The 26,199-nt window shown below is 43.6% G+C and overlaps 1 protein-coding gene across 1 annotated transcript in view; it reads right to left on the reverse strand.

Moving 5' to 3' along the window:
* Window positions 1-2,061: 2,061 nt before the first annotated feature.
* Window positions 2,062-26,199, reverse strand: part of GAD2 (glutamate decarboxylase 2) — a 67,809-nt gene continuing 43,671 nt past the window's right edge. Inside the window, exons 11-16 of the mRNA XM_024129680.1 lie at window positions 24,715-24,779; window positions 17,655-17,733; window positions 14,602-14,751; window positions 8,364-8,471; window positions 7,960-8,049; window positions 2,062-2,668 (exon numbers count right to left, since the gene is read on the reverse strand). Coding sequence (XP_023985448.1) covers window positions 2,495-2,668; window positions 7,960-8,049; window positions 8,364-8,471; window positions 14,602-14,751; window positions 17,655-17,733; window positions 24,715-24,779 — 666 coding nt within the window. The 3' untranslated portion in view covers window positions 2,062-2,494. The remainder of the gene's footprint in view (window positions 2,669-7,959; window positions 8,050-8,363; window positions 8,472-14,601; window positions 14,752-17,654; window positions 17,734-24,714; window positions 24,780-26,199) is intronic.

Below are 26,199 nucleotides of genomic sequence, written 5' to 3' on the forward strand. Positions count from 1 at the left end.
TCCCTCCCTCCCTTCCTCCCTTCCTTCCTTCCTTCCTTCCCTCCCTTCCTCCCTCCTTCCCTTCCTCCCTTTCTCTTGAGTAGATTACAAACTTACTTTAAAGAATATTTATTAAACTACTGGGACTTATCAGGCTTTTATTTACCTCCTTCCCTGGGTTACAGTTGGTAGCATTTCACTGCATAGGATTGAGCAAGGCTCCCAGCAAACTTGGGGAAGAACCTGGAAGGGGCAGGGGGTCGGGGAAACAAGCTCTTGGTAAAAACTATTTTGCTGGAATTTCAAACACAGGCACAAATGTTCCTCCTTTAAGTTCTGTCATACCATCAAGTGAAAAGGCAGCCGCTTCTGATAGAGAATCTATAACCCTAGGTAGAAGCATCCTGGAGTAGAGGGGGATCTGTCCAGATCAGGGCACTGGGCTGCACCGTCTCCTCCAAGCAGGATGGCGGGTTTGATAATTACTGTCTCTGCCTCTGAGATGGGGTCTGTGGCCTGAGGCTCACAATAGGTGGGCAGTTGTGTGCTTATTCTCAACAGCTAATTTCCAGAAAGGAAAGGAATGCTTGGCCATTAGACCCAGCCTAGAATGGGAGCCTTGTTCCTTCATGAAATTCTGGGGCACAGATAAAGCGTTTTCTTCTAATAGTCATAGGGAATCCGTTTGCTTCCTAGACAGAGAGGGCCCAAAGCCATGTTCATCTCAAATATCAACGTTTTCATATATAACCTGGGAGAGCGAATGTAGGGGCAAGCTCCGGAAGCTTGCAGGTGGTTGGATCCCGTGGTCATATTAGAGGCCTTTTCTGTTTGACGAAGGATGGGGTCCTCTTTCCTCGCTCATACACCTACCATCTTCCTCACCACTGCTCTGACTGGGGCATACAGAAAGGATGAACGTTCCTAAATGTGCGTCCGCAGTCTGCATATATGGGTCCACGCTCCTCCACTAGCTCTTTGACTCTGACAGTCTGTGCCCCATAAATATCTAGGGGAGCTCTCGTTAGCTCATGTCTCTCCATCAGGTCTGCAGGGGCTGAAGGATGCTTTTAAAATATTACTTTGAATTCTAAGGCGCATAAGATCTCTACATAGTCTGGTCACTTGGGTCTTGATGGGAGACAGATGATAAAAGAAGGTCTTAAGATGCTGTCTCAAAATTCTAGGTGAGGAGCTCATTTCCTGAGAGGAAAATAACCACTAATGGAGTAGAAATTAATTACTGGGAATCCCAGCGATGGGGAGCTTAGCAGGAGAGACTTTTGTGGGTCGTAAGGGGGAGTGAATGGGAAAGAGCAATGACCCGGGAGGGGAAACGACTCCTTCCTGGGCAGGGACACTGTGGCATCCAGGATGACGTCGTTATTCTCACAGAGATCTAAGGCCAAGTTTAATTTTCTGCACTCACCACATATGGAGTGTGTTTCATTCCCCTGCTCGGGCTGATTAGATTTTATTTTTATTTTCTCTAATGAATCCAAATGACTTAATAAAAGAATACTGTTTGGGAAGATATCTCAAGAACCAGCATCAACCTTCTGTTCTAAACAGGCTGAACTGGAAAGCATAATAGAGACGATTACCCTAATTTAGTCTAAGATGAAGCGTGGCTGTCATGCCTACTGAGCGGGTCTACTAAGGTCCAATGGATGGAAAACTGAAATGGGAAGAGAGTCTTATTGTCGAGCTGACCAATCATTTTAAAGAACCTGCAGTATTCTTTTGTGCCTGTTTTGTAATACTAACTTTAGAGATGTGATAAGTCATAAAATGAACAGAAAGAAGGCATCATACCTTTTAAGAATTTTGTGGGCCTATGTTTCAAAATAACTTGGCTAAGTGTTTTATTGTGCCTCCATTAAAAGAAAGAGAAAAAAAAATCTGGCTTAGTTTTTAATATCTGCCCCTGCAGTTTGTATAACCCATATAAAATAAAAATCTATATGTTACAAAATAGGATTTCTTTTTAATATATATATTTTCCTTTTGTAAAATTATATGTATTTAAATATATTTGAAATGTTGCTATAGGTAAATTAGAAATTTTTTTCTAATACTATGAAAAAGGTAAGAGTTTTTTTTATTGTCAGCATACATTTTATATTTACTTTATCCTTTTCACTGAACCCCAGAGAACCTTTTATGATTCAGGGGCAATTTGGCACTATTGAACCCTACTACTCTGAAGTGAAAATAAAGTTTGATTTGCATACTATATTAAAAGTAAGGGAAGTATTTGTAACAATTTTAAGCTTTTCCTTATTGATGAGAACACAGCCTTTTGTCACTAATTATTAGAGAGGTATTCTAAACTTAAGAAAGGATTTTTAAAAGGAGCAATGTTTGTTTGTTTTTGATTTTTAAACTGTACTCTACTTTGACACCACAATACAGAAACAGATTTACTTTGGAACAAACTGCAAATACATTTACACAGTGTGTGACAACTTAATTGTCTACCTAGAGAATTGAAACAGCTTAGTGAGCTAGGTTATTATAAATCTTGTCCAAGGCGTTCTATTTCTTCAATCAGGAAGTCAATGTCTTGGTGAGTTGCTGCAGGGTTTGAGATGACCATGCGGAAGAAATTGACCTTGTCTCCTAGGGGCTGGTAGCTCACCATCGTGGTCCCATACTCCATCATTCTGGCTTTAATCACTGGAGCCACCTGTGGAAGAGACCAGACCACGACGGTGACTGTTTCTCCCAGGGACTCTTCCTTTCATGAAAGAACCCAATACCAAGTAGCATTTTTAGTTTTTAACTGAACAATCAGAACCATATTTGTCATCCCTTGAAGGAACTGCCTCTCACTTTTCTTGGGATCAGAGGGCTGGAGCAGTTTAATAGCTTCAAGATCTCGAAGGTGCTAAAAGGAATAAGCAGTGGTAGGCTATCATCAGGAGCTCGACATCTTGACTTTCTACTTAGTGTTTTGGGAGACCAAGAAGAATCTGATGTTGGTTCCAAGGCTAAAGAATTTGGCAATACAACATTTGGGGGATGGGTGTTTTTCCCCCTAATTGGAAGTAATACACGGTTCACAGACTGGTTACCAAGATGTAAGGCTCACTATCAAGTGATGTGTGAAAATAAGCAGACTTTTGAGATCCTAAAGCTATTTTCTTTCTTGAGACCCTAAAACTTCCTAGTTGTTTTTTTTTTTTTTTTTTTTTTTTTTTTTTTTTTTTTTTGCGGTACGCGGTTCTCTCACTGTTGCGGCCTCTCCCGTTGCGACGCGCAGGCTCAGCGGCCACGGCTCACGGGCCCAGCCGCTCCGCGGCATGTGGGATCCTCGCGGACTGGGGCACGAACCCGTGTCCCCCGCATCAGCAGGTGGACTCTCAACCACTGCGCCACCAGGGAAGCCCTAGTTTATTTTTATTCTCCTTTTGCATTAACTCAGTTTATAAGATGTTTTGAAATATATTACCTAATAATCATGAAGAATCAGCTGAGGCAGAAAGCTGCACCCACAGGATTTAACACTACAGAATCAGATCACAGACAAGATTTTACCACATTTATGCCAGATGGATGATTACAGCCCTTGGTCCTCTACTGTGTATGAATTTAAGTTCAAACTCCAGTTCAGCACAAATGCCTTTTGTCACCAGCTCTGAGGACTCATCCAGTGCCCACCCAAATGAATCTGCAGCTCTGACAAGACCTACTTATGCAATATCCCTTGGATGTACCACACATATTTTTACCCCTTCACACTGGTCCTCAGTCTCACCATGTCACACTTGTTCTCTTTGCTTAGAATTCCTTTTCACTTCCAGTTTGTATCCTATGCAGACTCCAAGGCTCCACCACAGTCCTACACCCACTAGGAAGCCTTTCCTGACTTCTGCAGTCCATTAGCATATTTTCTCTAAGTTGTAAGTACATGATCCTTATCCATAGATTCTGTCTATATTCTAATTTCCTATCATCCCCTCAGTTATAAGAAAATACACTTCATCTTTGTACTTCAACTGTAAGCTCCTGGAAGGCAGGGACAGTGTCCTTCACTTCTTTTATCAGGACGGCACTGTGTGCACATGGAGGGCTCCCTGAGTCCTTACTGACTATAAAAAGTGGCATAAGAGGAAGAGCTCCTAGGATGAGGCATACATTTTAAATTACGTCCAACTGTATGCAGGATCTGTCCACATATTTCACCACTGGAGTTTGTAAATATAACATTGATCTTTTAGGTTCGTTGCTGCAAATACCTAACCAGGAATGTAGACATCAGGGCAGCTTTAGACTCTTATGTTAGACATGCATAGTCAGCAACTCAGTTCAATATGGGAACTATGCCTTCTACCACAGTTGTATTCATTTTAAATGAAGGATAGATTCAAACAGAATGGTGTTATAAACGTGACTTTTGAATATCAACACTTACGTAATCATTGCTTTGCAATGAGGATTTAATCCTCGAAGTACTCAATGTGAAAAATCAACATGGTTCCCCATCAGGACCAATTCTTTGTTAGTTATGAAAGCCAAAGCCAAAGCCAGACTTGACCTTCATGTTCATTTCACCTTCACTTCACATCCTGAACCTAATTTCCTCACCTAAAAATGAATGTGGATGATGATTCCAACATTGAGATTTTCTGATTCTAGAGGAACACGTTCTTACATCCCTTTCTGCTCCTTCCTTATTCCACAAGGAGGTAATGTAAAGAGGAATGTTCCTGTTGGGTTGATCCTCTTTCACCCAAAAGATTAACGATGTACGCAGGGCATCAGGCTCATCCCAGGGAATAAATATAAAAAAGAATTTAAATATTTCAAGACTGGGATCAAGTTCTGAAAATGGATCTACTAGAATATTTTAGCCTAAGGACATGGACTGTATCACTTTGTGCTGTGAGGCATGGCAAGTCAGTGTGTTCCTGGGAAGAGAAATCCCAGATTAGAAGAAGAATCCCCAATCCATGTGTCTGCAGGAATTTAAGGAAAAAAATCACATAACTGTTCCTTAGTTTTATTTGTGCAACAAATCATGCTTGCTCTTTAGCACTGATAAAACAATGATAATGCTTTACTCAGTGAATTAAATTCTGATTTCGTTTTCATAGGCAATCCAAGTAAGAATACATAGGAATGGGATTAATTATTAAGGACATTCAACACAAATTTTTGAAATAAATGCAGATCAGAGGTCAAAAGACTGGCGGTAACAGCCATCATCCCAAACAGATTTTGGCAGAAAGTAAGATCGAAACCCCCCCAGTTCCTAAAGCTAGCTGGGTTGGCAGAAGTCACAGCCATCTAAATACATATGGCTTTTGGTTGCTTCCAGAAAATGCTGATGAACTAAAATTAGCAGGAACATGGAACATCTACTTCGCTGCCTAATCCCTGATTGCAAGTTAAGAAGGAAAATAAGATTCTGACTATTCTGATGACTATATAGCATTTTAGTTTTTTTCTAGACTCTTTTTTGGGGGTCACATTCTTGGTTTTGCTGAATAAAGACAGCCAGTTAGGAAAAAAGGGGCTGCATGTTGAAGAATTCACTGAAGGCTCAGTCAACAAGAGCTCCTTGGGGACGCCTTAAGAGTTCTGGGGTACCATTTTATCCTTTGTGCCATTAGCCTTTTCAATCCTTTAGAAAATAATAACCGGGGAACTCTTCCATAATTTAAATCCACATTTCCTCCAAAGAGGGCTCAGATTAAAGCACCATGAAATAATCTCACAAAGATATCACAGAAATGTATTTCTCACTATGTGTTACAGAACCTCTTTGTTTTTACATCTTGGAAGGCTGAGAGAAATTTTGAAAAATCGAAAAGCAGAATAACCATAAATAAGGTATTTGAAAACATTAAAATCTCACCAATTAAATTTCCCATTACATTTAATAACACAGGCTTTTAAAAAGTCACTTTATATATGAGGCCAGTCTACTTCTTTACCCATGTACTTTTTGTAATACTTTCTATAAACTTTTATTATTGTTTATTAGTATTTTTTATTGAGGTATAGTTGATTTATAATATTATATGTTTCAGTGATTCACAATTTTTAAAGGTTATACTCCATTTATAGTTATTATAAAATATTGGCTCTATTCCCTGTGCTGTACAATATATCCTTGTAGCTTATTTATTTTATACATAGTAGTTAGTACTTCTTACTTCCCTACCCCTATCTTGTCTCTCCTTACCAATGTACTTTAAAATCCACTGTTGACCTTCTGAAAGGCCATCAGTCAGTATAGGACTATAAAAGCTGATAGAAGAGATGCAGATAATGATCAAATATAATAAAAATTAAAATTAAAGAAGATGATGAAGAAGAAAAAGAACCAGAAATACAAGAGGTGACCAACACAGTAAGTCCCCTACACACGAACGAGTGCCATTCCGAGAGCGCATTTGTAAGTCCAGTTTGTTCGTAAGTCCGGCAAGGTTAGCCTAGGTACCCAACTAACACAATCAGCTATATGGTACTGTATTGTAATAGGTTTATAATACTTTTCATACAAATAATACATAAAAAACAAACACAAAAAATAAAGAAAACATTTTTAATCTTACAGTACAGTACCTTGAAAGGTATAGTAGTACCGTACAACAGCTGGCATACAGGGGCTGGCACTGAGTGAACAGGCAAGAAGAGTTACTGTCTGGAGGAGGGAGAGGAGGTGGGCGATGGTAGAGCTGAAGGATCGTCAGCAAGAGGAGACGGAGGGCAAGGTGCAATTTCACTCACACCTGACGTTGATGGAATGCACGTTCACATCTTTGAAAGTTCACAACTTGAAGGTTCGTATGTAGGGGACTTACTGTATGCCGCCTGGGACTCTTGTCTGATGAACACCTGCAGGACATCTCCTTGCCTCCTGCCTTGGTCTAATGCGTTTGTATGTGGTCCTGTCCCCATGGAGGTCCTGTCCCCATGGTGCCCCAGGCCTTCTGTGTCCACTTTGCCTCAGTGACAGTGGGCCATCTGTGCACTCAGTCCTGGCTGGAGCAGAAAATGCACCAACCAGATTCTAGTCTTTCCGGCCCTCACGAAGCTGTGGCTGGGCTCGTTTTAGTGATAACCATTTGTTACCTATGTATCTGTCTTCAAGCCAAAGTGCGCACTGGGAAGACGTCTGTGACCCGCTAGCAGGTTTCCTAAGTGTGTCTCCCTTCCCTATTCTAGAATATGCAAATGGCACGTTAGTTCAACCAACATTTTTGAGTGCCTTTTGTATGCTGAGCCCTGTACCAGGCAAGAGGCCACAAAGAGTAATTCCGCTGCCTCGTTAGGTCCAGAATTTAACTTCTCTTGTGGCCCAGAAGACTCCACATTTCCTCCCATTTTGGGTCTATGTCAGTACTGACCAAGAGACCTTCATGTAATGACACAGATGTTTTCTGTCTGCACAATCTGATATATTAGTCTCGAGTCACAAGTTAAAATGTGTCTAACGTGACTGAGAAGTGAATTTTGAGTTGTATTTAATTTTAATTGATTTAGATTTAAATAACTACATGTAGCTATTCTATCATATTGGACAGTGCAGATGATTTATTTCACCTTAGCGCTTTTCCCTCTGGGATTGTGTGTGCCTGTGTGTGTGTGTGTGTGTGTGTGTGTGTGTGTGTGTGTGTGTAGATTTTACTGGTCCCTGGACATTGTGTTTTAAGGTTTTGCACTTAGTAAGAAACTTTTCTGAAACTCTGAAAAACTACTGACACAAGCGAACAAAAGTTAACCTTAATATTTTATGTGTTCTAACATTTTCATTTCTAATTCTGAATTGCTGAATTGACTAAGGCTGAGGATGGATTTCTCCTAAAGACATGCACATCTGTCATAAGGATGACATGCACATCTGTCATGAGGATGACAGGCACATCTGTCATGAGGATGACACGCACATCTGTCATGAGGATGACAGGCACGTGAAAGGTCCATTACATACACCGAGGTACAGATCGGAGGAGCTCGCGTCCTTACCTTAGAGAGGCGGCTCATTCTCTCTTCACTGTTGTCCAGAACACGCAAACTCGGAGGTACATACCAGAAGCAGACGTTTGTGTGCTGAGGCTACGAAAAGGAAAGTAAGATTCACGCTCAGCCCAAACTGGCAAGTTTGAAAATTCCAAGGACGTTTCAAATCTATTCTGCAGCTTCCGGATACAATCCTGCTTTTTACATTTGTAATCACCTTTGGAGTGCCTGATTTTCACACCATTATACAGAGTTATTTTTTGCGAGTTTGATTTTTACCCTCTCACCCCTGCTTCTCCTTTGTAATGGTCCCACTTACCTGGACAGTACATTCTTAACATCAAAAAATACTAGTGATAAGAACTGGAATGGACTAAACTTTGGAGGACTGTAGAAATCAGAATACATACCTTTCCATCAAACACCATTTCATAACCTTCTCGGTTTTTGATGATATTGTATAAATACTCCGCCAGCTCCAAACACTTATCAATATGTGCTTCAAACCCGGTGGTCCCCTAAGTGAGAGAAGAAGAAGAAAGCTTAGCAGGCTGAGAAAGGTGAGCGAGCTCTCAGGTGAGATGCGCGGACGAATCTCTCTGGACACTGGTGGCCTTTCTGCCCCTTCGGTCTCAGCTCTGCGCCAGCACTTTCCTGACATAAGACTGTGTTACTAGAGGCTTTTCTGGCAATTATTTCTCCTCTAATGCTCTTCCCGTCAGGTGCTTTTGTTCCCTTTCATCATCGCGGCTCTCCGTGGCACAATCTCTTTCTTTCCGAGCCTCCATTCCCCAGGCAATTATTTTGATTACTCGAGGGGAAAATTTGCCTCTGCTGCTCAGAGGAGTAATTATGGAAGTCATTAATGACCGGAGGGCTGGCTATTCTTTTCTTGTGGATAAGAAGCATCATCAGAGACACACCCCACCCCCAGGATGCCTGCTTAGTCCCTGCCCATCAGGTAAATTTGTCATTTCCAGACCCCACTTTTGTTCACCAGTGTACCCCCCATTATAGAACAAATAGGGTAGGTGCTCAATGAATATCTGTTGGACAAACGAATGACAGTCTCTTGAGGGGCACACAGATGCTTTGTTAGCCCGTCATTTTGCAAAGCTTATTAGATTTCTCCTTTGGGGATAAATGGCTCATCTGTCTGTAATGGGTGAACACTATCACAGAGGTCTTTTAGTTTCCAGCTCTTGGAAGCCCAGGATCTGGACTTGGGAAAAACAACACAACAGCCTTGGACTGGAACTATTTAACCGACCACAGGACACACTAGGGCATGACTTCTCAGCGCGGCTTTACTCCTAACTCCTTTGGTATGTGTGCAGTGCCCAGGGGAAGCTTAGAGAAACAGCTAATGCTCATCCCAGCAATTTAGAACAGGCCTGCCAGTGACTAATGCAACCTGGCATCTAGAGGAAGCAATTGTAATACAGATAAGATGGGCCCACTTTCCTGTTAACACAGTCTCATCGTCCCAGCTAAAGGGGGGATCTGGCAGAGCCAGTGACTTGTAACCTCTGAAACGTGTTTAAGAACAAGCCGCATTAAAGAGGTCTGATGGGTTCAGATATTCATTTCTTTGGAGACCGCCACCCTTGCTGACTGGTTCCTGTTGACTCCAAGGACCCAGCTGATGCCTCAACGTTCAGGCCAGCAGCCCTGCGCCCCATGGGTCTGTGAGTGCCAAGGATTTAGGATTGGTTTGGGCCGACCTGGTGGTTTGGGTCCACTTGGGATGGACCTTAGGTAAGAGGGAGGGGAGTTTATTGTTCTCCAAACTGGATCCTTTGGCCAGCCTAGAGTTGGATTTCATCTCGCATGGACCTGACCCAGGAGATGTCCAGGACCAGTATGACCCTGACCTTGTCCAACCACACGGCCTTGGCTAACCTCTCTGGTCACTTGGGAATGACGGTGCCTGTCTGATTTCCCACACAGAGACGTAGCAAGGTGAAATGAACGCTCGGAAAATGAGTGTGATTGTATTGCAAAGAGAGTGGGGTTACCACGGACGGGAAGGGAGTCCTCCAGCCTTTGCTAGTCTGGGACCTCACTCTGGAGATGCTCAGGAGTAATCTGACTGCTCCCCTCAGACGAAGGCTAAAGAGGTACAGGGGGAGTGACACAGGAACTCTGACGTGCCCTTAGAAGCCTGGGGCTCCTCCTTTCAAATGGGGTATTTATGGGAATAAGATCTATATTTTATTTTCAAGGTTTTGCAGGTCTTTAGGAGATTCTCCAAAATTCATTCGTTTATCAAATGCTTGTTGAACCATTATATACCACACAGCTCTTCTTAGGAAAATGACAAGGACACATATAAAACCTAATCGGGCATCACATCGCCGTGACCTGAGTCGCTGTGACGGAAGCTGAAGCTGCAGAGGAGCACTTGTGGGTGGAAGGCAGGATCCCAGCATCAGGCTGCACTGAAGGGGCTTTGGGAGAAAGATGTCTTATCTTATCCCTCACCCACACACACCCAGGATGGGTTCAGATGCACCCGCTCAGGCCCTCTCGCTCCTCATCTGGATGGCAGCACCCTAATTTTCCTTCAGTCAACTGAGACTCCCTACTAGCTCAAAATACGCCCTTTAGCCCCTGCCTGACCTTCCTCCTGGGATGTCCTTTTCCCAGCTCTGCTGGTCAAAATCCTAGTTATTCTACCATCCTGTTCATGACCCATCTCGAAGATCACCTCTTGATAAATCGTTCTTGGCTTCCAAACTAGGACTGAACTCTCCATTCTTTAACTCTTCACGGTGTGTCTGTGTTTCCTTTATAACCAGTTGTGTTCTGTCTTTTGTGATGGTCATCGGAGCACTTCTCTTTCCTGCCTGGAGAACTGAAGTCCCCGGTCCCATTCAGCACCAGGCACAATAACAGATGCTCAGTATCCACTTATTAAAATAAATTAACATTTTAGAGAGAAAGGGAACATTCAGTCACTCAGCAAAGAGTGCCAGACATCCATTTCCCTTTAATAGTTTTCTCCTGTTATTTTTTTCCCTCAGACATTTGCCAACCCCTCTGTTATCTACATTTTAATTACAGAGGCCAATCATAGAAAACTATAAGGAAATCTGCCAATTTTCATAATCATATACAAACACGAAGATTTACGGTAAAAACTCAATAGTTACATATTAAGCCATCACTGCAGGCCTAAAAAAGGGGATTCCTTTTAAGGTTTTTTGGTTTTTTTTAAATGTCTACCCGTGAGTTTTAACCACTGAGGAAATCTGTCAAGATGAAAAATAATCAAGTCCTAGGATTCTCTAATGAAATTCAGACAAAATAAACGGTCTACCCAATAAGAAAAGAGTTGAGGGCAGACACAGTGTCTTTGCCAGTGCAAGGCTTACAAATCATACCACCATCCAGAACACCTCCTAGCATCCCACATCAGGAGGCTCAATATTTTTTTTTTGCATTAATCTGCTCCAATCAAATTGTCTTGGATTTAACATGATGGCCGTCTTCAGTGCATTTAGCTCCGGTTTTCTATCAACAGGTGAAAGAATTGTAATTTATACTTAGGTCAATATTTTTCATGTGGTTTATCTTACTAAGGAGAAGATGCGGATTCACTGGAACATTGTATTCTCCAGGTGTATCTGATAACAGAGGGTTTGCTGATTAATGCCACATTCCTCCTCTTCCTCCTCATTACAGAAAGTCCCCTAGAAACGAACAAGTTCTGTTCCGAGAGTGCATTCATAAGTCCAATTTGTCCGTAAGTCCAACAAGGTTAGCCTAGGTACCCAACTAACTCAATCGGCTATCTGGTACTGTACTGTAAGAGGTTTATAATACTTTTAACAAGTAATACACAAGAAACAAACACAGAAAATAGTACTGTACAGTAAAGTACACAAAAGCACAACCACTTGTAGAGGATGCATGCACGTGACAATGTACACCAGACACGTGAACTAACTTACGTGATTGGACATGTGAATGCACGTTCGCCTATTTGAAAGTTTGCAACTTGAAGGTTCGTATGTAGAGGACTTACTGTACTGCTTTGGCAGATGCAAAATAGGATGACATGGCCAACTCTCTTATGGCTCTCCTTAGGAGTGGGTACTTCTCCTGCCCTGTCTGGTGTTACTACAGAGTTAGGGGTGTTGGATGGTAATTATCCTCACCCTTGATGTGGATTGTAGGGCTGAGCTTATTACTTTAATAGTTATTATCACTTCATTTTTTAAAAATGCAGCTTTAAGTTGAAAGACAATGGACGTTTTTGCCATTTAGCTGTCTAGATACTTAAGGGTTTGTGTAAGGAATTAAAAAAATTTGTGTCCATGTCTTCTAAGTAACTCAAATTCTCACTTATAATTCTTCACTATCATCTATTTCTGCATTTTAAGCATAAATAATGTGTTGACTTTCATTAATTACAAAGAGTTATCAGTGTGTCTTCAGTTTTGTTCACACCTTATATATGAATGTTAGAAAATGAATTATTCCTTTACACAAATGTGATGTACATGAAATAATTACTTTAAAATATTTTAAATTCTGGATGATGATAATGTATAATATTAAACTATTTTTCAATGCAAAAAAAAAATTGTGTCCATAAGTTACGTAGCCACTGTGATTTTTTTCTTTCTCTCTCTCTCTTTTGATCCCCTCTTCTGGTGCCTGTATTTCAGCCCTTTAGAAACTGGATCCTTTGCCTTTATTTCAAGCTTCATTTGGTCCTGCTGTTTAATTCACACCTGATGTCCTCAGAGCGGTTTCTCTGAGAACCAGCTGGCTGCACCACACTGGCAGGGAGGCTTCCGATGGAAAAGCGGCAGCACAAACCGATGAACAGTGTCAGAAACATTTTTGTATAAATGCAGCTAATGATCATCATTTTAATAAAAACACCAGGGGAACAAGAGATAAAAAGAGTGATATTGGACAATGTTTAGAGACCAAGCTTTCTTCAACGTACTGGCTGATGTTTACCTTTGTCATTTTACAATTCCCACCAACCAATGAAATGAAAAACCTGCTCATTTTAAAACAGCCTGAGAGTACGCCAATAATCTACGTTCTCGATTGATTTATTTTTGCCAAATGAAAGTGTGATTGCCTACAGAATGAGTCTTCTCTTGGGCAGTGGAGACCAGATACCTATCCTTGTCAGGCTCTCAACTTTCTAAAGAGGAAAGGGAAGGGGTCCCCTGCCCAGCTCAAGTGATTTGACCTCACTCATCACCCACCTTTATGGGGCAGTAACTCACCTTGGGCTTCACTCCAGGTAGCTAGCTGCCTGATCCTTAGCAATACTTAGAGAAAACTCAACCGGGGCAAATACCATTATGGAGGCTTGTTTGAAGACCATGGAGTCTAGCCATCCCCAGAAACCATCTAAGAGTTATTTGTGCATTAAGCAAAAGGCATATGTTCATATCATAGTTTTTAAGACAGTCTTTCTAGTTAAATTGCCCTTTTCGAGGATGGGTTTAAAGAAGATTCCATAAAATAGTTGTTGACTGCATTGTTTCACTCCCAAGCTCCCTCTTTTTCTTGTTAGCCATCCACCTCTCTGAACTGTTTGAGTCGATTCAGTTTGCTTTGAACAATTTTATAAACACCAGCATATGGACTGGGTGCTGTGGACGTGGTCCATACCTCTTTACACAGACCTGAGGAAGGACCCATTCGGTGGTCTCATCCAGCAGACCAAGTTATTTGCTGTTCCTATGGTGCTGAACCTGTTACCTCTTTGTGTAGGCTACTTAGAAAGCTGAGAGCCAAATTTGTGGACCATTTCCCAAACACACAGGACCTCGGGGCATGCCAGCTTCCCTCTCATCTCTCCCTTTGTCAGGTTTCTCTCACGTACTCTTTTAGCAGTTGGATTTTTCTAGCAGTTGGGTTTTTCCAGTGTCCCCGCTGGCTCTGGCCATTGCCTCCTGTGGGAGATTAATGAAACCAGGTGGAAAGTCACTGATTTGTGACATGTAAGTTAGGAATCTGGCCAAAATGAAAAATAGAATCTTTGATCCTTCCAGCCTGCTTACATTTAACCGCACACGTATGCTCTTTGAAAGCTATAATTAGGTCCAGCCAGTGGCGCACACCATTAGTTACAGAGTTCCATTTCTGAAAGAGGGGTGATCATCTACCATTAAATTCTGAGGTAAATAGAGAAACCGAACCAAAAGAGGTCACTAGGTAGTTCCAGAGTTTTTGAAAAAAGCTTTATAACTAGAGGTTACCCTGTGAAATGTCAACAATAAACTATCGTGCTGGGTTTTTTCTTTTTCCTTTTTATTCTCCAAACAAAAAGACTGCATTTAACCTGCCCAAAGGATCAATCACTGGGTAAAAACCAAGACTTGGGACAAGAACAACAATGAAACACTTCTTAGGAATCCAGAGGTTCTGCCGTATAAAGCAACATGTATTGGTTTTCTAGATGAGTGAGCGTTAGAAGCAATTAGGTTTAAAAGAAAGAAAACACTCAATGGGTTTCCTTGTCCATGTAGATAACTAGATCTAGGATTCAAGAAACTTAATCTTGGGTAAATAATTTTCAATTTGCAAATCAATTTTTAACATGTCATAATAAGGGTCACCAGATATAGTGTCTGTTTTTAGTCGACATTCAGCCGATCCCAGCGTGCTCACCTTTGCTCTCCACATTAGCCAGAGTTTAAAAACATCAACGTGACGTCCGCACTGTAAGGCCTTATCTCCAGTGTCATAGGACAGGTCATAGTGTTTATCTTGCTGAAAGAGGTAGGAGGCATGCATCTGGTTGCAACTCTGCATCAATCCCTAGAAGAGAAGAGAAAACTTAGGAAACTCTACTGACTTTATTAGGTATTCTATTAGATTTACATTGTGATGGAAATTATTAAGAAAAAAAAAATTAAAGAAAGAGGCACTGAATATCCTGGAGAAAGAATCAAATGAGAAAAAAAAATGAGGCCAATATCTCGACAGGATGAGCTGTTGTGATAGGTCAAGTCTATAGGATAAATGGCTAAGGGTCAGCTGTTACCAGAGGTTAAAAACAGGGCATATATGTACTTTTACTCTCCTTTTTAAGAGAAGGCATTTATCTTTTTTTAAATTTGTTGATTATTTTACTTAAGCCTTACAATACCCTTTATTGTGGCTGGTTATTAATAATTCCCATCTTACAGATGAGACTGAATCTCAAAAACTCTATGTAAGCTGCTCTGTAAATTACACCTAGAAACGGAACAGTTGGGATGTAAATCCAGGTCAGGCGAATTTCAGTGAGAAGGCATTTATTTTTTTAAAAATCAATCAGAGTATAATGTTCATTGGGAGAATATCCTGATGTTCTGGTTTTGTTGTAAGCAAACTATTTTGGAAACTCTTTGGTTTTGTAAAATATTATTGGTGTGATTCTTCTACTGTTTTGTTCATATTTAGTTCAAGTACTTTATCATCTAGCTATAAGGGTTTGAGTTCTTTATGGCTATCATAGTTTTTAAGACAGTTCATTGCTGTCGTTTTTATAAGCTAAAATCTAAAAAAATAAAGACATTGCTACTCTGCGGTCTTCAACAGGGAATCTTTCAGATGTCACACTCCCCTCTCAAGAGTGGTTAAAGCTTGAGCACTGTGTTTTCATACTCATTTGTTAATGGTAGTTACAGTAGAAAGTTTCATTGTCAATTACCATTAATTTGCCCTTGCACCACGAGCTTACTATGGAAAATGGGTGGCAGAGTGATTGAACTATTCCAAAGACCAGTGAATGAATCATGTTCTCTGACTAAAACAGCATCGTTAGTCTCCTCACCACATTGCAATTTGTCTTGAACCACAGGAAGCCTTTGACGCTTTGGTTACCCACACTGTGATTGTGATTTTACAGAAACTTTGGCATTTACTTTTTCCTTTCGTGACTCATGACAAGAGAAGAAAAGACTGAACTGTGATCACTTCGTTGAAGTTAGAAGTGAGAGCCCTTTTTAAAAGTTCTCCAAACTAAAACAGAATGCAACTAAAATTTGATCTAGGTCCTGAAAGACCAGACTGAGTGTCCAGATGGTAGACAAAAGAACTGGGCTCAGTCTTGTAGTTTGGCCTTCTTATTCAGTGGAATTCATTAAGTAGTTTTTTCTTGAGACTAGTAGAAATTCAATACAATGTAATTGTAATAGAGCGGTAGAATGACATTGAATTGGACTCAAAGACCAATGAGACTGAAAATTGCAATTGGTGCATCTATTTTGTTTCACGATCACAGAAACTTAGCACCGTTTTCCCCCAGCCATGCAAGCTCATGCTTAGGTGCCATCAATCCTAAGGAAGACCACTCAGGGAGTGCGGAATGATGGACAGACCAGACCAGCTTCTACTGGGATAGGAAAAGCGACGCAAAGCACATGACCTCTAGAAGGTGGGACAGCACCAGCCTCATTGTACAAAAGGATAAGTAAAAGTCACATAAAGGGGAGACAGTGTCTGATTCTGAGCCATTATATCCTAAACTATTTAAAATACGTGAATAGCTGCTGGCTGTAAAACCGTTGCCGTCCCCTGGTCAAGTAAACTTTGGAAACTATCATAAATACCTTCTTTTTAGATATTTATAATATGTATCAGCAACTGAAGGCTCTGATATGCCCTGAAGTAATGAAACTTGTTTTTAACTCTTTAAGCTAATATATCCCAAGCTTTTTGAAAACCGAGAACTCTCTTAACACAGAGTACTTAATACCATCTTATAGCATTCCTTCCCCTCCCCCTTTTTTTTTTTGGCTACACCACAAGGCGTGCGGGATCTTAGTTCCCCGAACAGGGATCCAACCCGCGCCCCCTGCAGTGGAAGCGCCGAGTCTTAACCGCTGGGCCGCCAGGGAAGTCCCTATCCCTTCCCCTTCTATCTCTCTGTCTTCTTACTGATAAGTGTTTGCCCAATGTCCATTCAGTCACCTCCCCTGATGATGAATTTATGCCTACATAAGTAATTCATTACCGGTTGGGCAGCTAAATTTTTAGAAAAGCATTCCTTTTATTGATCCCAAGTCAGACCTCAAATCATGGTAATTCTGATTTTACCATCAAAGCTGTACCATCCAGTGTTACTAACCCAGCTCCCTGAAGCGTCAAGCAAAAACGAATCTCTCCCACTTGAGTCATTTATGCTGCAAAGGCTGCCTTCCTCTCAGCCCTTTAAATTTTTTTAGGTGAAACATCTTTAGTCCCTTCAACCACCTCTCTTCCATATTAACTAATGTTCCTCACTGTCCGAGCCCTAGCTTGATGGGGTTCCCTATACGATTTGACACTAACCTAAGCAAACCACTCCAGGTGTGGTTTAACCAAAGGACAGTGGGGAACTGCCACCTCCCTTGTCCTGAAGCTCCACCTCTTTTATCCCATTACTATTTTTTGAATGGTATTTCTCTCTTGACCCACTGCTGACCCTGCACAGTACAACCTAATGTCCTACGCCTTTTTCACAAGTACAAAATTTAGCCATTCGTGGAACACGCCTGTCTCGTCTCGTCAAAATACAACCACCCTATATTTGGACAGAAAAGCAGGACCTTACAATTATCCTAATTAACAATCTCCCCTTTCTGTGGATGCGGCTCACTGTTCCAGCCTGTAAAATCATGCTGGTTTTGTCACTACACACATTTACTCTATACAACCCCACCTATGGACCGGGCCACGAGTCAGGAAAGACATACCTCTTCTCTAACCAGGAGAGCAGAGCACTGCAAAGGGACGCCCATCATCTTATGGGGATTCCAGGTCACAGAGTTGGCCCTAAAGGAAAGAAATCACGTTAAGAGGGTGGCACCCGTGACGGGCACAGAGGACCCTTGATGGGCAACAGACCTCAAGGTTCTTGGCACCGTTGCTCAGACTCCAGCATGACATTAATTTACAAAACGAGGAGTGGACTCTTCAATCTACAACTGTTTCTTTGTCTGCAGAGACAGGAGGTGAGGGCTAGTATCTCCATTCAGCCTCCATGGTGGTCTGAGAACCTCTCTGAGTGAATGGGGTCATCCAGACCAGGGCCCTCCTGTGGTCACCACGGAGCAGGGCACCAGGCAGGGGCGCTCATGTGCCTCCAGTGTCCCTGCTTCTGATGCAACGGCCCTGCCCTGGAGCTCAGAGCAATGGCTCATTCCACAGCTGGACTTTGTTCTTTTCCCAACCTAGTTGCTCCTTTCTTCCCATTCAGTCAATTACCAAATGTCTCAAATGTGTTCTTTCGTAACAGCTTCTAGCTCATCCCCTGCTTCCATCTCTTGTCTCATCCAGAGATATCCTCCTGGACCGCGGGGGAGATGAGCTACGGCTCCTACAGCAGCTTTCAATCTATTTTGTCCCAACATACTTGATAAATAGAATGCTCTCACATCAGTAATAGCGATTCTCAGCTCAGGGGTTTATGCTATTTGAAAAGCCTAAACCATAGTCCTGGTACAGAGTCCTTTAATAATAACAATTAGTATTATTATTTTAATCTGGATATATTGTCTCAACTGATGCTTGGTTTCCATTTCATCCTCCACCCGGTACCACAGTTATTTTCTAGCTCTGTTTACAGCCCTCTCCTCTTTCCTTTTGCCTCCGGCCTAAATTCCAAACTGCGGGGTGTGGCTCACGGTGTCCACACAGGTGACCCAGGCCACGGGGCCAGTCTTGAGTCCTGTCAGTTTGCCGTACCACTTTCCATCACACCAGAGCATGTTTTGTTCTCGGAAAATTCTATTCTCATGCTCCTGGGTCTCCTAGTGCTATTTCCTCTTCCTAGAATGGCATCTCCCGTTGCTGCACTCGGTTAAATCCCACTTATTCTTTAAGGTCGACCAAGTATTGTCTCTGCAGCCTTCTTCAACTCCTCTTGTGCTCTTCCAACCCCTTCCTCCTCCAGCTCCTGGGAAAGCAGCTGCCCACTTCACAGGAGTCTCTGCGCATGTCTTCTGAGAGACGGAGAATCCTTGAGAAAGAGCCTCAGGAACGCGACCTCGGCATAAACAGACTCACAGGAGGAAGGAAAGTAGTAGGACCACCCGTGGCAGCTGTCTCCAGGGCGCTGCGTGTGGCTGGCCCTCTCCTGGCTGAGCAACAGACTGGGGCTCACCCTGCTCCCGGCACTGAAGGTGTGAGAACGCTGGGAAGAAATGAGATGCTGGGAAAGATCCCGTTCATCTAGTTGATGAATGGCAGTCATCGCTGGCCAGTCAGAGAACACTTACTGGCCTGGGGACCTTATCTGAATGGATGAACAGTCCAGCTCATTGCCTGGTCTTTCTTTAGCTTTGACACTGGCTGTCAGATGTGTTGGAATCAGGGAAAGAGGCGAAGGCAGTTCATGGCCAGATGGCTACACCCCTGCATGGTGGACTAAAAGACTTCAGGAATAATAATTTAAAAAAAAACACTGATATTGAAAAGCTCCTTCTAGGAAAACGTCTCCTTGCTCTTTAGAATGACCCCGGAGTCAAGAAACCTGGGCTCTGAGCTGTAGGAAAATAGTGGTTAAGGGACGGGAGCTCGAGTTTGTATTCAGCTTCTATCACTTCCTAGCTGTGCGACCTTAAGCAGGTTACTTAACCTCTCTGTGCCTTGATTTCCTTGTCTCTAAAAGGAGAATAATAGTAAATTGTTTGGGTAAAGGGCTTATAACTGTGTCCAACACACAGTAAACATCAAATAAGGTTGGCTCTTGCTACTGATTTCAACTCTATCATTCACGAGCTTTGTGACACTGGGCACACATACACTGTCATTCTGTACATTCTATAATATTCTATAGCTAGATGCCTGATCCTGATGAAATGCAGCTTTCTCAGTAATGGCACCTGATGGAGAAGGAGATAGCTGTTCTCCGAGGCCCTGACTGAGGGTGTTTATTGCTCTGCAGCGGCCCATTTGTCTTTCTAGACTAGAAGCTGCCAAGACTCACACCGACCGGTCACTGAATTCTCTCAGAGGGGCTGCCTCATAAAGTGCAAAAAGATGACAGAGTGATTCAGAGACAGGGCATTAGTTTACTGGAGAAATGTTAGCAATTTGGGAAAAACAGCCTCGGGTTCATTTCACAATGTTTTGCCTGGGATTCAGTGCTCTGTGATCTTCCGTAAGTTGGAGAGAGCCGAGCCCCCAGGGCCGTTTTGAGACATATCCCAGTGCTCTCATGGGCACCTCAAACTCAGAAGATCCCAAGTGAACTCGTTAACTTGCTCCCTCCCCATCCTTCAGATCTTTTCTCTCTCCTCTCTCCTCGCACCAGTTTCCTCCCAAGCATCCAGCTCCCCGACCTTAGTGTTTTGGTTTCATTCTCTTTTTTTCCCTCTACTGGTATCACCCCTTGCAGGTTTTTTTTTTTTTTAAATTCTGTATAAAGCACTTTATTCTGTAGTACTTTGGTGCGAGATTTTGTGTGTGTGTGAGTGTGTGTGTATGAGAATCATTTGGAAAATTTTCAGTATTCACACGCTAACTACATTTATTATGTATTTACTATTGACAGGCACTGCTCTAATTGATTCAGATGGATTAATTTATCTAATCCATACAACAGTAACCCTGTGAGGTACATACTGTCATGTACCAGTTTTAAAGATGGAGAGACACCTTGCCCAAGGATACACAACCAGCAAGTGGGATTCAAGCCATTGCCTGTCTACACAGGGTCTTTGCTCTAACCATGACCTAATGCCACAGGTGTTCACTCAAAACCCTGCAGAGTCTGCAATGTTTCCTTGGGATGTGACTGGTATATGCATATTGAAAAAGTTCTCCCCGCAGTTTTAATATACTCCCAGAATGATGGTGGTAGACTCTTGATGCAAAACACCTCTGAGAAAGGTGTTTTATATGCAACAAGCTAAAGCTAGCTCAACCAAAGACGTATCCAAAAAAAATGTCCCTCACGCTTTTCAACATGACATACAAAACTGGAAGATCTGTCAAAGAGGAAACTCTCTGGGATTTCCTAAAATATTAGAAAGTACAGCAAGGCAAAAAAAAACAAAAAAAGCATTAGATGCGCACTAAGCTTCAGCATTTGTAACGCCTGGTGTCCTTAGTGTAACTGGAGTGTGACTTTTCTATACCCACACACAAGATATTTCAGAAGCAAGTGAAGGAAGCAGAGAGGGGTTCTTTAAATTACACTGAAGAGCAGGTCTCCGGTAGCGCATCCTGCTCCCGATAAAGCAGCCCTCCTGGGCTCACCTCCTCCTTTCCCTCGCTGCTGGGCAGCTGATCTGGTTCCCACCCTCAGCGTCCCCCCCTCCGCTACCTCCTGCACCTGGACCTCTGGGATGCCCAGGAGCTTCTAGCCAGTCCTGGCCTCCTTCTCCTCTTGGATCCAGGGGAGCCTTTCCAAAGCGCAGGGAATGCCACTCCTCTCCCCGGACCCGCACTATGGCTGCTCCGGCAGGGCCTTTCCAGGTTTTCTCCCCAAGCCGAGAAACAGAACGCTCTCCATGCGTAATAATGGCTCACACAGCTCAGGGACTTACGGTGACCTGGACTTGGCTCTGCGGCCAGGCCCTCCGCTGAGACTCACTGGGCAGGACTTCTTTCGGACCCTCCACTAGCTCCCTGGTCACTGCCATGAACCCATCTCAGCCTCCAACCAGACCTGTCTGAACTTGCGCCAAGGGTCCTCTCAAACCTCCGTGCCCTGCTCTTCACCTTCGCGCCCTTCTTCCACTTCTGCCTGACGAGGCTCCGGCGCCCACTCCCGGGGGAAGGCTTCCTCTCCTCTAATAACTCTGGTTGGAAGGAACGATCCGTCTCTTGAGCCTTTAATTCCTCTGCCTTGAATTGTATTCCATGTTTGACTGCAGTCTCCCTACTAGATCCTAAACCCTTGGAAGACAGGCGTCGTGTCGTATTTGACTTCGTGCCCGCGCTGTGCCTTGTGATGCGGCTTGCCTATGACAGACGTCCGGAAACTGAGTTTCAGGAGCGGGAGTGAGAGTAATAATTGGTGATTCGGCAGAATCTGTGCTGGAACCCTCAGCTTGGCCAGAAAGTCTTGAGAGTGGACCACGCAATGGGCTCTTCCAGGTACACAGCAGCCCGCTGCCAGGAGAAGGGTCCCTTACAGTGCCCAGAACACGCTCTGGAGTGCCAGAGCTCCTGGCACCCTCTCAGCCACAGCATCCCTAAATAGCTTGACACTGTTTTCAGGGCAGAAAGGTGCTTTCTGAGAGCTGGGCTGCTTCTCGAAGGGGATGCCAGGCAGGGCTCCGGGTGCTTGTGCCATTCTGCTATGAGGACGGTACTCTGGGATCCCTGTGACTACTGGTCCACCTCTGGATGTGGGGACAGGAATCGACCACAGATTTCCTCCTCTTTAGAGAGGGTCCTAGCGCTTGGAGAGACGTTGTAACATCTCAGGGGAGGCAAATTCCTTTCCTAAACGTGTGTCCATGCACGTTATGGCCGGGGGTGTCCCGTGGCCTTACAATCCCGTCCACCAAAGGAAGTGTGCGTGTTGCTGATGAGTCACCGAGATGGATTCTCTCAGATCAATGGATGGCTGAGGGGGGTCGGCTCACAGCCCCCGACCAAGGACCGAGCTCGCGCCCCCTGCAGTGGAAGCTTGGAGTCCTAACCACTGGACCGCCAGGGAAGCCCCGACAGTCCCTCGTTTTCTTGTTGTTGTTGTTTGTTTGTTGTTTTTAAGAAGATGTTGGGGGTAGGAGTTTATTAATTAATTTATTTATTTTTGCTGTGTTGGGCCTTCGTTTCTGCGCGAGGGCTTTCTCTAGTTGCGGCGAGCGGGGGCCACTCTTCATCGCGGTGCGCGGGTCTCTCACTATCGCGGCCTCTCCCGTTGCGGAGCACAGGCTCCAGACGCGCAGGCTCAGTAGTTGTGGCTCACGGGCCCAACCGCTCCGCGGCATGCGGGATCCTCCCAGACCAGGGCTCGAACCCGTGTCCCCTGCATTGGCAGGCAGATTCTCAACCACTGCGCCACCAGGGAAGCCCAGTCCCTCGTTTTTAAAAAAGACTTCCTGTTTGGCTATTCCACTTAGTAGATTTACTTACAACACAGTTTCAAGAATTGTGGCAATTAGAGAGGACACTATGTCCCATGACGAATGTTCTAAGCTTTGCTCTCAAAAGTCTTTAGTCTTTAGTACAAGAGCACATGGGTGTTTGTCTCTCCAAGGTCCAGGGTAGGTGAGTCAGCGAGCTTTCAGGTAATCCTTGGCCAAGGGTGCTCCAGGGCTGGCCACCAGCGCTTGGAGTCACAGCTGGTGGGAAAGGTACAGGAACAGCCTCTCACTTTTTGGGCTGCTCAATTTAAAGGGACTCAAAGACGAGAAGGTTCTGTGTCCAGGCCACTCCTCTCGATAGCGCGTCAGCTGAATTCTTGTTGTGATCCTCTGAACAGGCACCTTCTGAACGGTTCTCTCTTCTTCATTCTCTCTCACTGTTTAGCTCACGGCCTCGTCCTTAAGCTTCTGGTTTCAGGCGGATCTTCAGGAAAAAAGGAATTCAGCCCAATGGACCAGAAGCAGAGACCTAACGCCGGCTCCCTCTGGGAAGGGGCCTTGCCTGTCCTCCTCCACTCACACCTGAACTGGCACCTGCAGTCAGAGGGCAGGCAGCAGACTCAGAGACGCAGCCCTGCTGACCGGGGCCTGGGCTGGCCTGTCCAGCCTTCCTTCCGCTAACGCGGCAGAGTGCCCCAGACTTTGCCTCGGCCCTCCTTCCGCACCCATGGCTCCTCTACATGTGGGTGGGCCTGGATGTCACACAGCACACCCCGCCATTCATTCTGGCCGGCTGCCTTGCCTGCCCAGTGCTCCCAGACGCTTCTGAGCTCCACCAGCCTCTCTTCTCGCCCTGGGACAGAAATTGTGCCATGATGTCCAGAGGCAGAGCCAGTGGGCAGCATGTGGCTACTGGGCGGGGCACAGGGGGCAACGGGCAGCCCTGGATGGATCCAGGCTTTCTCAGCTGCCCGGAGTGTCAGAGCTCACCGCTGTCCTTGACCTGCCATGCTGTGATGGGAGAACCAGCAACTCTGAGTTCCCTCTGCACGTGGGCCAGAACTAAAGGCTGAGGCTGATTTTGCATTCTGTAACTCTTTTCCTTTTCCCTTTGGCCCTGAGTAGGCTTTACGCTAATCAAAAATTATTGCCTTTGTATTTTGCAGCTTTTCTCAATGGTCTACTGCTTAGTCTCTGAAGAAAAGGTGCTTTGCAGCATCAAACAGAGCTACACCAGAAAAGTTATTATGGGGATGAAACTATCAGATGATGTTATCACAAGCAGGTTTCACTTTAAGTAAAGGGGACATGTTAAACCCCAAACTCCTCTTTCAACGCTGATAAATTACAATGTGCTTATTTGCTTCACAAAATTATTTATTGGTTTCTTTAAAGCAGTGGATATTATCCTCTCATGAAACATGAGAGCTATATATCTCCCTAGAAAACAGTGGACGGCCTGAAGTTTTAAACAGTTTTGGTAGTCGGTTCAGAGATCCCAGGAAGGTCATTCCTGAGTCCTCTGGCCAACCACGGAGGCCAGTTAGGAATCTCTATGTTTGAGAAACATTCCACTTGGGTCACTTGGTATGGGATTTAATTTCTTCGTTGTCTACACACAATATTCATGCATACGTGAGCACACAGGCACACAGGCATTGCACAGAATGGGCTCATCTGTACACCAACGCAGTTCTTGGAAATTGGGTGTAGTTTGCTTTTCACATTCAGGTTTCACACTTTAGGTTGTTAACAAGAAAAACGTGTGTACCTCTCCACGCCGCTCAGTTTCCACTTGTGTTTCCGGGACATCAGTAATCCGCCACCCCAAGCCGCCTGGAAAAGGGAGAGCATACACAAAAAAAAGGCAGTGTTTTGAATTGCCTGGATTTCTAGAGTTTGGTGTCTTCTGGAACAGCAAGCATTGCATAGGGTGAAAGGTACAGCCTCAACCCCAGGTAACTTGGAGACTGGCCACCAGACTTCCAAACGTTAAATTGAGGGACTATGCTAAGGTCTCAGGCTCCACCTCAGATTTCTATGGATGTAAGGAGCCAAACATTTCCTCAGTCTGCATGAGAAGGAGAAAGATCCTCCCCCAACCCACCACCACCACTCAGTCTTAGTGAAGCTCAAAATCTCAGAACTAGAAACCCTAGTATCTCCACAGTTTAGAGTAGATAAGATGGGCTGGCACCCTTTAAACTGCTTTCAAGTTGCAAGGAAAACTCTTTTTGACAAGTCTGCATGATTCCAGGGGGGAGGAGACAGCTTCACAAGCCTATTTTACTGATGGGTAATTTTGGATAAGATAAACCAAAAGCCAAAACAAAACTAACAGCCAAAAAAAAAAAAAAAAAAAAAAGCAAGCAGGCAAGATTCGTATCAGCCAATAGTTGAGCAATAAAGAATGTGCCCCTTTAAAAATTTGTACTCAAGTTTGAAGATCTGAATTGGTGTAATGATCTCCTTCAAAGATAAGATGTAAAGATGGAGATTCATTGGAAAATGTTAACATTCTTTGGGTGTAAAAATAATCCTGGGATAATTTTAAAGAAAAAAACTGGGTATAATTGCATTCTTTTCTTTGCTGTAATTTCAGTCCTTTTACACTTTGAAAAATTGTCCAATTTTCCAAATGTGTAATATTTTAAGATTTTTTTCCAGTTTAATTATAGACTTATAAACAGTAAGGATAATGAGTGCTAAATTTGATATGTTTCAAAGAAAGCTAATACAATTGGTTAAAAGATCTCCTACTTCTATTTTAAGTAGAAATTCTGGAGGAGAGCCTACTGCATCTGCTGCCTCGGGACACACATTGCTGCTTTTAAGGCTATCAGGATAATCCTCTTCCTGAATCAGCTAGTGAGGTTTCATAGGCTCTCCAGTTCCAAGACCCAGGTCACTGATGGTACTTGGGTCTGTCAACCTTTTCTCAGTGTCTTCATGTGTGAAATAAAGGGGTCTCCGGTAGGCTAAAGAACAACTCACACTGTGAGTCAGGGAAGGAAAAGAAGACTGGAAACTGCAATGCAGGATAACTCTGGGGTAATGGAAATTTACCTAACTTAGCCTCTGGAGGTTTTCTGCTCATTAAGAAAGAGGAATTACAAAAATGGGCAGAAGAACTAAATAGACATTTCTCCAAAGAAGATATACAGATTGCCAACAAACACATGAAAGAATGCTCAACATCATTAATCATTAGAGAAATGCAAATCAAAACTACAATGAGATATCATCTCACACCAGT

Source organism: Physeter macrocephalus, chromosome 11 (assembly GCF_002837175.3).
Source record: "Physeter macrocephalus isolate SW-GA chromosome 11, ASM283717v5, whole genome shotgun sequence".
Classification (NCBI taxonomy): Eukaryota; Metazoa; Chordata; class Mammalia; order Artiodactyla; family Physeteridae; genus Physeter; species Physeter macrocephalus.